General features: G+C 38.2%; 2 protein-coding genes across 2 annotated transcripts in view; one reads left to right on the forward strand and one right to left on the reverse strand.

Moving 5' to 3' along the window:
- The window catches only part of LOC119599363 (ATP-dependent RNA helicase DHX8-like), a 13,805-nt gene extending 3,588 nt beyond the window's left edge, over positions 1-10,217 (reverse strand). The window contains exons 1-10 of the mRNA XM_037949132.1: positions 10,034-10,217; positions 8,485-8,573; positions 6,439-7,278; positions 5,959-6,120; positions 5,582-5,753; positions 4,762-5,250; positions 3,661-4,602; positions 3,374-3,527; positions 1,547-1,714; positions 648-812 (exon numbers count right to left, since the gene is read on the reverse strand). Of these exons, the coding sequence (XP_037805060.1) occupies positions 648-812; positions 1,547-1,714; positions 3,374-3,527; positions 3,661-4,602; positions 4,762-5,250; positions 5,582-5,753; positions 5,959-6,120; positions 6,439-7,278; positions 8,485-8,573; positions 10,034-10,127 (3,275 nt within the window). The 5' untranslated portion in view covers positions 10,128-10,217. The remainder of the gene's footprint in view (positions 1-647; positions 813-1,546; positions 1,715-3,373; positions 3,528-3,660; positions 4,603-4,761; positions 5,251-5,581; positions 5,754-5,958; positions 6,121-6,438; positions 7,279-8,484; positions 8,574-10,033) is intronic.
- Positions 10,218-10,578: 361 nt separating this feature from the next.
- The window catches only part of LOC119599364 (DNA-directed RNA polymerase I subunit RPA2-like), a 27,627-nt gene continuing 25,705 nt past the window's right edge, over positions 10,579-12,500 (forward strand). The window contains exons 1-3 of the mRNA XM_037949133.1: positions 10,579-10,855; positions 11,647-11,784; positions 12,133-12,327. Of these exons, the coding sequence (XP_037805061.1) occupies positions 10,772-10,855; positions 11,647-11,784; positions 12,133-12,327 (417 nt within the window). The 5' untranslated portion in view covers positions 10,579-10,771. The remainder of the gene's footprint in view (positions 10,856-11,646; positions 11,785-12,132; positions 12,328-12,500) is intronic.

The raw sequence follows: 12,500 nt of genomic DNA on the forward strand, positions 1-12,500 counted from the left end.
ACAACATATCTTCGTAGTATTACGAAGAAACGGCATGGGATGCTGGTATCTGGCATGAGTGGTTGCGCATGCTAGGGCGACGATATAAGCCCCCGGCAGCGAGGCCCCGGCCTCTATGAATGCTACCCGTCAGTTATGGGTTAATCATACTTTTCATTCTCAGTATCTTAATTTGCAATATATTTGGCATTTCTAAGAGGATGTTGGGGTAAACCTTTCAACTGGTGGATTAGTTTCAGTGTAGACTTTGGTTGCCTTATGCGATAAAGGATATTTCAATGGAATTAATAAAAAGAATACTATCTAGAATCACTGAAAATTCAAGAAATAATCAAAGGAAGAAAATTGGTCATATCCAGATATAAAGACTATTATAAATATGTTTGAAGCTAGTTCAAGAAACAGAACATAAACCAAGATATTTACTGCATCATCCCAGTAAGAGAAAAAAAACAACTTAACAAAAATGAGTCCAATGAGCATTTGTACACCACAGGACTTGATGGATATGAATTTCAAGACATGACAACAAGATTAACATGAATCAGGGGATGAGCTTTTGAAATGTTACATCCTCTAATTTAACAATCATCTGCAATTATCTTTCAATTACAACCAAATAGGTATGCCAAAGTGCACATCCTCACCTGTAGAACACATTCTGCACAGACAGCATGGAGACAATGGTCAGGATTTCATCAGAACACTGCAGGTGAACTGACATGATGAGCATCTTGGAAAGGTTTGGGTCAAGGGGGAACTCAGCCATCCTGCGCCCCAGCCTTGTCAGCAGACCCTCATCATCCAGTGCACTAAAGGGGGAAGAGGGTAAGAATGTTTAGAGTCAAATCCTTCTCAACATTTTCAATATTATAGTTTTAAGGGTCTTCTATAACAAATATCACATTGTCAGGTATTCATATCATTGAAAAACTATTTAAACTACTCTTCTCAAGAGCAAAATGAACTCTGCTCATCCAGGTGGCATACATGTGGAGAACAGCTGTTTCACTGAAGACATCACTATCTCATTTCATTCATAGTTATTACTATGTAGGCTGGATGCTTAAAGTTAGCCATAAACTAGCACTAAGGCCTCCTATTATCATGTTTCTGTATTGAAGCCATTAACCAGAGTTTTATCAGAGCATGTACAGCCTGAAAACAAACCTGCCATGTGCACAGCCTGGAGGCACTGTTTAGCAATACCTTATCCAACCAGTTATTTTTCTCTAAAAAAATATGACACTCTCATTTACTAACATTATTATCAAAGAATGGCTATGGCACATTATTTTTCTCAAAGAAAGTTATAAATGAATATGAATAACCTGACATTTACAGGATGAATGCTGAACTGTGATTAATATAACTACCTTGGCCATTCTTATTATCAGTAAAAATGAACAAATAACAATGGGAAAAACATGCATGTGGTATAATACTCAATGGGATAAGCATGGAGACTGGAAATAAAAATGACTTTACTTCATTTTTTTTCTCTTAGCAATTGCATTCTATCAACACATACATTCCCTTCACATACCTTAGTGAATGCAAGGTTTCCAGTGCCATGACCATAGCATCTGTGGGGGGCGGGTCCATGAAGTCAAAGCCCAAGAGATCGTTAATCCCCATAGCTTTAAGCTGAAGCACAGTGGCTGCCAAATTTGTCCGCTGAATGTCTGGCACACTTGTCGGCAACATCTCATCTCTAGGAATGAAAATCAAGTAAGCTTTTACTGGTGAGGTTGAACATTGTAATGAATTTGCTTACAATTTCATATATGATTTCCTATCTATATGATGAAGAATACTACACTATATATACACCTTTCATGTAACAACTACTGCTTCTTATCAGTATTATCTACTCAACCCAGCTTTATATAATACATGAAATCCAAATGTATACATGAAAGAAAAAAGAAAAAGAAAAAAGAAAAAAAGAAAAAGAAAAAGAAAAAAGAAAAAGAAAGAAAAGAAAGAAAGAAAGAAAGAAAGAAAAGAAAAGAAAAGAAAAGAAAAGAAAAAAAAGAAAAAAAAAAAAAATAATAAAAAAAAAAATATATATATATATATATAATATATATATATATATATATATATATATATTTATATATTTATATTTTTGTATATTATATTATATATTTATATATATATATATTTATATATAGATATATATATATATATATATATATATATATATATATATATATATATATATATATATATATATATATATATATGGGGGCCGCGGAGGCCGAATGGTTAGAGCGTCGGACTCCAGACTGTCTTGCCTGCCTAGCCGCTTGATAGATAAGCCAGCCCAAGTCAGTGCTGGGTAAATAGAGATGGTGACTCAATAATAATAATAATAATGATAATAATAATAATAATAATAATAATAATAATAATAATAATAAAAAATAAAAAAAACACCGGGCGGAAGGCAACGGCAAACGACCGCTCTAATTTGCCAAGAAAATCATGGAAGCCCATGATCGTCAAGCCCGCGATGGCCGAATGGTTAGAGCATCGAACTCAACACTGTCACGACGGCAATCTGAGTTCGAGGGTTCGAGTCACCGGCCGGCGCGTTGTTCCCTTGGGCAAGGAACTTCACCTCGATTGCCTACCTAGCCACTGGGTGGCCAAGCTAGCCCAAAGTCAGTGCTGGTCCCAAGCCAGGATAAAATAGAGAGAATGATTACATAAAAAAAAAAGGTAACACTGGCACTCTCCGTGGAAAGGAACTGGGGACCCTACCACGTACTCACTCCAAGAGCATCACAACATGAAAACTACAATTAAGTATCATGCTGTGACCACGGCGGCTCAGACATGAACCTACCGTTAAAAAGAAGATATATATATGTATATATATATATAATATATTAATATATATATATATATATATATACTAATATATATATATATTATAACATATATATATAATATAATATATATTATATATATAATAATATATATATATATATATATATATATATATATATATATATATATAATATATATATATATATATATTATATAATATATATATACTAATATATATCATTATATATTATATATATATATAATATATATATTATATAATATATATATATTATATATATTATATATATTATATTATATAATATATATATATATATATATATATATTAATATATATTTATATATATATTATATATATATTATATATATATATATATATATATGTATATATATATATATATATATATATATATATATATATATATATACTTTGTAAACCTCAGTCAAAATCCAACCCTTGGCCTTGACCTTAACCAACCACGATCACTTCTCCCCTTGGAAGATGATAAAACTCTACCTGTATGCTCTCTCAGTGTAGAGTCTGTAGGTCTTGCCAGGGCCTGTGCGACCAGCACGTCCTGCCCTCTGCTTGGCTCCAGCTTGAGAGACAGGTGTCACCATCAGGGAGTCCATGCCTGTCTTGGGGTTGTAAACTTTCTGCTTCACAAATCCTGAAATCCCAGGAGAAAGAGAAAGTTAATAAATCAAATCAAATTTCACAGACCAAGGAATAAATTGACATAAGAATATATCAATAGCAGCTTACCTTAATTTATATCAACAGTAATGCAATCAAACACACACCTGGATCAACAACATAGTAGACACCATCAATGGTCAGCGAGGTCTCAGCAATGTTGGTGGCAATGACAACTTTCCTGGAGCCAGGGGGGGCAGGCTCAAAGATCCTTGTCTGCATCTCGGATGGAAGGGCTGAGTACACAGGGAGGATGATCAGCTCAGGTACATCACTACCCAGGGCTTTCATGCGCTCATACAGCAACTCGCATGCTGTGTCAATCTCCTCTTGACCTGTAAGGAACACAAGGATGTCCCCTGGAGGCTCTGCCAGGTGGATCTGCATCACAGTGATTAGTGCTGCGTCCAGGTAGTCAGTCTCAGGCTCTCGGGTGTAAAGAATCTCAACAGGGAAGGTGCGGCCAGGGATGGTGAAGATTGGAGCCTGGTTAAAGTACTCAGAGAATTTCACTGCATCTAGGGTGGCTGATGTCACAATCAGCTTTAGCTCAGGCCTTTTGGCAACAGCCTGCTTCAGGAGACCAAACAACACATCAGTGTGTATTGTCCTCTCGTGAGCCTCATCCAACATAATGCATGCATATGTGGACATATCTGGATCAATGAGGCACTCTCTCAGTAACATACCATCTGTCATGTACTTGATAACAGTCTCTGAACTGGTGCAATCTTCAAATCGGATAGTGTAGCCAACCTCCTGGCCAAGGCGACAACCAAACTCCTCTGACACCCTTTTGGCCACAGACATTGCTGCCACTCTCCTTGGTTGTGTGCAACCAATCTTACCCTTGGCTGTGAAACCCACTTCTGCCAAATACTGAGTAATCTGGGTCGTCTTCCCTGACCCTGTTTCCCCAACAACAATGAGAATCTGGTTATCATGAACAGCCTTGATCAGCTGGTCACGGAGCTTGTAGATTGGGAGGCTTTGTCGTTGTTCCAGAAGGGACATGTTTGTCTTTTTACCGTATGATCCTCTTGTACCACCTGCAAATCACATTAAAAAGCATATTATTCTGTAATTCTAAGATCACTTATCAAAAACTGGCAAACTGACCATCCATTGCAAAATATTCTTCAGATATTCAATCTGTAAATGAATAGTTCTACTGAGCATCTCTTTTGGGGAACCTTAGTAAGCCTTACCTGTGATATGTCTTTTCCACTCTGGAACCTCTTGCTGCTGTGTGGGCATGCCACGTGACATGGCCGGATCTATCCTCTGGGTTTCAGGCAGAGGGTCATTCCAGTTCTGGCCAAGGTTGGAAGGCTGTGAGTCCATCTCGCTCTCCCTCTGAGCCATCTTCACCTCACGCCGCTCTTTAGCCAGGGCACTCTGCATCATGGCAGCTTGTGCAAGAGACCCATCAGGGTTCTTCATGATCCTCACAGGACTCAGCTCCTCTCGAACCCTCCCATAGCCACGCAAGAAGGCTGGCTCCTCCTCCACCAACTCAATCTCCACATCCTCTTCGTCATCATCCTCTCCACCCATCACACCCTGCTCCTCATCAAAGTCTGGGAATTCAGATTTGCTGATGCAGTTTGCTGCCATCATCTGCTTCAGCTCCCACCGCTCTGGAGACGAGATGCGATTCACACGCTTGTACGTAGCCAAGTCTTCCTCATCTGTGCCTGTGGGTGGAAAACCAGATGAATTACTCCCTTTCTATCACTTATATCTTCTCCCATTCAAAACTGTACACAATTTTTATTTGAGTATGTAGGAAGAAGCAGTTTAAATGCTGAAAGACAACCTGTTATGCTAGCTAACATCCTCTCTCCTCATTGCCAATAGATTTATATTGAAGTGCTGCACATGAAAAATTTTTCACTTATATGACAAAAACAGAGATATTCAAATCTGATTAACCATCAAAATACAGATTAATGAAATTTTACAGAATTATTTCCTGCAAGAAAAGAGATGCTGCATAACATGAATCTTATAAGCATCTGGACCTACCTTTGGTCAGCTCCATGAGTGACATGGGTCTGTCTGGGTTCCTCATGGCATCCTCATCCTGGCTATTTCCTCCCATTGGTGCAACATTGGGGTTGAGGTCCTCACCCGTGTCCTGGTCAACATCCTTCATGGACAGTGACGTCTTCTGGCCCGTGAAAGACAGGACCTTCACCTGTTGTGTTGCAATAAGATGATTAGATATCAGACAAGTGGAGAAGTGATGCTGATGAGAAAAAAATTGTTACAGTTCATTTCACCTGCAATGTTTTTATGTTCTTTTTGTTTTTTTCTTCAAGAGCTAACCATTTAACACTGTTACTAAATTACTAATAGAGATTTTCTTTTGTCGTCATATTCCTGGAAGGAGAATCTCTCACCTTCACTTTCTGCCCCTTCACTACCACATCTGACACATTTGTCACACGCCCTTCTCTGCGCAGCTGTGAAATGTGGACCAGACCTTCCAGTCTCCTTCGCAGTCCTTCCAGCTGCACAAAGCACCCAAAGTTGAGGATGTTGGTAACTTTACCTTCATAAACCTATGGGAAATATTAGGAAGCAGAGATTAATGTGAGAGGAGGGGCTGGAATCAGTAGGATTATTAACACTGTAGAGGACTTTGTGAAGAAAAATTACCATTAAAAATTTATAAATCAATATAGGGAACATTAGTTGGGATAGTGTCTGTGTCATGATTGGTTTGCAATAAATCTTAAGAAATTAATATTTCACTTGAGAAATTTTTCAAAGAAAATATCAAGAAAAGAAATCTGAAGATCAAATCATTTTCCAGAATAAACAAGTATCACGTGAAGCATATGGGAGATTATGCAGAGCAGAAAGCATGTAAAATTTACCTTCCCAACAACAGGGTTCTCGTCAGGCGGCCTGTTGATGAAGGCATCACGATTGCTTCCTCTTCCTCTTTCCTGTTCTCGGTCTCTGTCTCTGCTGCGGCTTCTGCTTCTTCTCGAGTGTCTGTCTCTCCCCCTGCTCCTGCTCCTCTCCCTCCTGTCCCTTTCCTTCCTATCCCTGTGCCTGTCTCGGCTGCGGCTCCGCTCCCTCCTCCCTCTGTACCTTTCCTGGCTCCTCGACCTTCTCCTGTCTCTTTCCCTGTCCCTGTCCCTGTCCCTGTCCCTGTCCCTGTCCCTGTCCCTTTCCCTCTCTCTGTCCCTGCTGCGGCTTCTGCTCCTCCTCCTCTCCCTCTCCCTTGATTTCCTCTTCTTTTCCCTGCTCCTGCTCCTACTCCTGCTTCTGCTCCTACTCCTGCTTCTGCTCTTGCTTCTGGCCTTGGTGTTCTGCTTGGAGGGAGCATGCGACTCTAGAAAGGCCATCAGGTCATCCACCTCCAGCGATGGGTCAGGCTTCACCTTCCTGTCTTGCTTGTCCTCCTTCTCCCGTTCACGGTCTTTGTCTTTCTTCTTCTTTTTCTTCTTCTCTTTCTCCTTGTTACTGCCATTCTTGAGACGGTGTTCTGCCTGGGGCTCCTCCTTCACCTTAGGCTTAAGCTCATCATCCAGCATGTTGAGTACTTTGGGATCGTTGGGCAAGGCCAAGAAGGGCAGCATTTCACGTTTCCAGTCCTTCTCAGTCTTTGGCTTCCCTGGCTCTTCCTTTATCTTTTCTGGCACAGGACCGGCTGTGAGGGATGGCATCATGTGCTGGATCAACCTCCACAAACTCTCTACAAATGAATCCTGCAAGATCAACAAAAACATCAAAGTGAGAAGAGGTTGTCCATTCTATTGCATTTGAAAACACATTCAACAAGAAAAAAAACAAGTAGCTCAAGAGCTACTTTAAGAATGTATTCATTCACCAAATATTTATTTGGGGTATTTCTTAACTCCTAAAAAATGTCATGTCTGCAACTGACTGCGGCCCCCAGCTGAAAACTCCAGATCTTTCAACTTTCATCCAGGGCAAAATTCTTCTTTACAGATTAAAGATAACTTATTATACATCTAATGGTGGGAAAATGGATATGGTACTTGTCTATGTACCTCATTTTCTTCTATACAGGTGGGTACATATGGGTGGGAAAGGGAGAGCCAAAGGACCTATGATTGTTTACATCAGTCATTTTAAACATATCAGACTTAAAACAAGCAGTTGGGTTAGGATGGGCAGTCATGGGATGAAACAGGGAGGTGCAGTGTGACATGAGACTAGCTCTACCTTGGTCCATGATTAGGGAGTGATTTAGGATAATAAAGCACAAATAACTGATTAAAAAGATGGCCTCCCATGGACCACTTCTTTCCCTTATTCTCAGTGAATATCCTAGCAGGCCAAAACAACACTGGTTCAATAAAACACAACAAATAATTTGTCTATGTTTTCTGCAGCTCTTGCTCTACTGATGTTACATTTTAAATAAGAATCAACTGATATTTCTTGACTTTCAGCCTTATTCATCTACCTTATTAAATCTTTCAGCATAATTATTTTCACATGTGAGCTTACCATCCATAAATTATTTATTTATCAGTTTTATGCTCTATTTCTCTATATATGCCTTTTCATTTTCTTTACTCAGTACTCTATCGGCTTATTTCTTCAATTCGTCATAACAGCTTTACTTATTTTTTCACACTTAAAATAATTTAATATCTGTAAATACTTTCTTACTTTTGCATTTATATTGCATTTATATCCCATTAGATAATATAGTTTCAACTTGATATTCCTGTAGTTGAATCAAGAATTATACATGACAAGAGTAATTCATGATGATGGTGTTATTATTAATGATGATGATAGTCACATTTAAAATCATCATGATACCATCTAAATTAATTCAGTAAAATGATAAAGACAATATTGGTTATTTGAAATGAAAATGAAGCTGATATAACCAAATTGCCAAACAGAACCAGCAAGGTTATTATAAGACAACTCACAGCAAACTGGTCTCCTCCATTTTCCTCAAGCTCCTTTTTGAACTTGTCCAGGCGTTTGCTCTTCTCTGCCAGGGCAATGATGAACTCCGCTGTTGGAATAGATAATGGATTCATTCATCAACAATGATTAGAATTAGTGCCTCTCTGAACAATAATCAGTAACTGGACAGGCAATTCCAAAAAAAGTCATCAAGATCTGAAGTTTCAATATTCAACAAGAGAGAGAGAGAGAGAGAGAGAGAGAGAGAGAGAGAGAGAGAGAGAGAGAGAGAGAGTGAGAGAGAGAGAGAGAGAGAGAGAGAGAGAGAGAGAGAGAAGAGAGAGAGAGAGAGAGAGAGAGAGAGAGAGAGAGAGAGAGACTGTAAGAGAGATTTTTTCTTTTGTGTGTGTGTGTGTGTGTGTGTGTATGTGTATGTGTATGTGTATGTGTATGTGTATGTGTATGTGTATGTGTATGTGTATGTGTATGTGTGTGTGTGTGTGTGTGTGTGTGTGTGTATGTGTATGTGTGTGTGTGTGTGTGTGTGTGTGTGTGTGTGTGTGTGTATGTGTAAGTGTGTGTATGTGTAAGTGTGTGTGTGTGTAAGTGTGTGTGTGTGTAAGTGTGTGTGTGAGTGCATGTGTAAGTGTGTGTGAGTGCATGTGTAAGTGTGTGTGAGTGCATGTGTGAGTGTGTGTGTTTGTGTGAAAGTGTAGAAAGAAAACAAGAAATCTAAATCTATTTTAAAATAACTACAGCAATGAATGTGATGGTGGTGTGATTTAATCCCTAATGGAATGCAACATATTACTTTATCCCTTATTCCACTATCATGACCATGGTTAAAAATATCATCAATTGTCTAGGTAAATCTTTACAGTACAGACGCACTTGCCAGAATCCAAGTCCCCAACTCCATATCACAATATCTATTCAACAATCTAAGTTGCAATAACTGGGAGTGCCCTTTGGGTACTGCCCTGGGGGAGGTTTGAGGGGCTCCATGCCCTAACACTCCCAGACAAACATTGTCTTCACCAAAGTATGTACGACAAGAGCTGAAACTCAGGAGCACCGAATGGACTTAGGTTGTGTCATTACTGTTCCTGTCTACAGATTATTTCATGTACTGAAGACTGCAATCTTTTGGCCTCTACAAGAATATGACTTTCAATTTGCCCTAGATTAGTTCATACATACCGTAAAGATTAACCATAGTCTATATACATCATAACTAGTATATCAATGTCATTATCACCAATATCAGGAATGTAATGCTTTGACCACGATTTACCTAGCACAGAAAAAAGTAGGAGTGGACAAATACATACAAGATGTAAAAAATAAAGAAAAAATCATAAAAATCCTAGCCATACACTGCCAACACATGGATGTAACAAGTGCTCCTGGACTGGTTATTACCCCAAGTGTACTTCAGAACTCAGTCGGTACATTTACTTTTCAAAAATAAATCGGGGCAAAAAAAATGTAAAAGCGACAATTCTAAAGAGAAAATAACCATCAATTAATACAGAATGAGACGCAGAAGCCAACTTCTCGCACACTTACCAACATCTTTATCGTTGATTCCTAAGTGGTTCTCCAACTCCACGCAGATCTTGGAGACCAAAGAAAGCCTCTCGAGTCTGAAAACATCTTCCATTGTGAATTTAGGGCGCTTGAACACAACCGAGATGCAGGAAGGACGTGGTGCGAGCTTCCCGTTCCTAAAAAAACAACAGAATGTCAACAATCGTTTTGGTGGGAAACGAGACTATTCCTTTAGACTCCACAAGCCTAAAATATTATGAATGTTTATGCCTATGTCTATGCATATACGTAGGTATAGAATATGTTTATGATTACATATGTCATAGATCATTAATATGCTCATATTCATATCTTTTGAAACAGGTATAGATCTTTATTTTCGTTTCGGTAGTTAATATAGGTCACCATCAAAGCCATGGTACAATTATCATATTTATATCCAAGAGTATTTTCACTTCTTTATAATATTTTGTATTATATTATATGTATTTGGGAAATCAACACCGGCATTACACAAGGGATCCCTTAATTTCACCTTTGATTTATACACCGATTCCCTTTACTCCACAGTGTTTGTTTACATGTGAATTGTGAGTTTGTCCACGTGAGACCCGGGTCGACTGACCCTTTTTCTTCGTAACGGAGAAAGTCCCCGTAACAGTCTCAAATCCTTGACGGAAATTAGAGTATATGGACGGAGAAAACGTTTAAACAACATCAAATTGAGGAAGAGGAGTTCACGTTCTATTGTACATCATGGACTCGAAAAGATCAGTCGAACTGTCTCTTAGACACCTTAAAGATCTAGAATTTGGTAAAATACCCGAAAAACAGAATGAGGTAAGGTGCATGGATAAACCTGAAGGGTGTTTCTGGCTTGCTAAATTATATATATATATATATATATATATATATATATATATATATATATAATTTACATATATATTATATTTATACATATATTTTTTTGTGTGTATGTGTGTGTGTGTAATTGCTCATGGGAGGACTGTAAGTGGTGGCACATCACTGCTAGACTGAGCCAAGAGTGCACAGAGAGATGATTGGATTTAGGTTGTGTATAATGTTCAGTAGATAATATTTTATTTCTAATGGTATTATTGTGTGTCTTTTTTTTTGGCCATTTCTTTCACTACACATAATAAATAGACAGAGATTGCAGTTCCCCCTGGCATTTAATCATCAAATGAGGAAACTGTCCAAGCTCAGTCCTTCCAGAATGGGTGAAAAAATCTTCAGTAAAACGTATAACATAGAAGCTGTAACAGTTACATGACATTGCTCCACAATCAAGCTAGACCAAACACTGCAGGTCATCTATCCTGGATCACAACAACTTGCAAGTTGATTTTGAGAGAACAAAGCTATAATGATAAAAAGAAAAAAATCTCATTTTGGGAACCACTGCAGGTGTATTTGAAATCTTTATCACAACTTATTCTCAATCATGTATTTGTTTTACAATACATTACTCACTCAGCATCTTCATTCCAATAATTTCCAGGGACCTTGCAATTGTTTCACCACCATAATTTTTAATTAAAGACAAAGAGAATGCTTTAATAGTCACTTGATGGGCAAACATTTTATCGATTTTGATTTTGTACTTACAGGCCATTATTGCTTTAGCTGCACCTCACGTGGAGTCCTTCAATTTCTTTCTCGGTGAAGGGCTCAGGGCTCTTATCAACAATCTTCCCCCACTTGAGTTTAGCCTCCCCAATGATCAAAGAATATCACTAAGAATCAGTGTAAGTATCTTGTTTATATTTTTGCATATTTTTTTTAGATATGTGGTTATTGAATTGATTTTACTGCATCTGGCAAGAATAACTTAGGTCCTTTTCCAACAACTAGAATTTAATTTGGAATGGAAAGTTTCAAATAAAATTAGAATTTGATTATCTTGAAGACTTACATGATAGCATAGAAAATGTTTGATATGTTTTTTATTCTAATAAATGATTACTGCTAAAGGTTTCAAGGAAAAAAATTCTCTTCATTTTTTTCCCCATCTCTTTTTAAGTATGTCACCTTACTGGTACATTAATTATTGTTATTACTGCACATTTATGTATGCATTCACATTTTCACCTCAGGATGTCATCATTGGAAAGCCAAGACTACCAGCTGGAGCAGGAGAGGCAGATGACCTCAATATTTACCCTAAAGAATGTATTGAGCGTGCTTGCACATATTCTGCCCCTGCCACATGCATAATGGACTGGAGTCTTAATGAACAAGAAATGATGTGCATTAGACAACCACTTGGGGATATCCCTATTATGGTGATGGTGAGTTTCGAATCAAGTGGTTTGTATGAGTTGAAAAATTTCCCTCTCTCTCTCTCTCTCTCTCTCTCTCTCTCTCTCTCTCTCTCTCTCTCTCTCTCTCTCTCTCTCCTCTCTCTCTCTCTCTCTCCTTCTCTCCCTCTCTCTCTCTCTCTCACCCTCTCCCTCCCTCCCTC

The sequence above is a fragment of the Penaeus monodon genome, chromosome 42, assembly GCF_015228065.2.
Source record: "Penaeus monodon isolate SGIC_2016 chromosome 42, NSTDA_Pmon_1, whole genome shotgun sequence".
Classification (NCBI taxonomy): Eukaryota; Metazoa; Arthropoda; class Malacostraca; order Decapoda; family Penaeidae; genus Penaeus; species Penaeus monodon.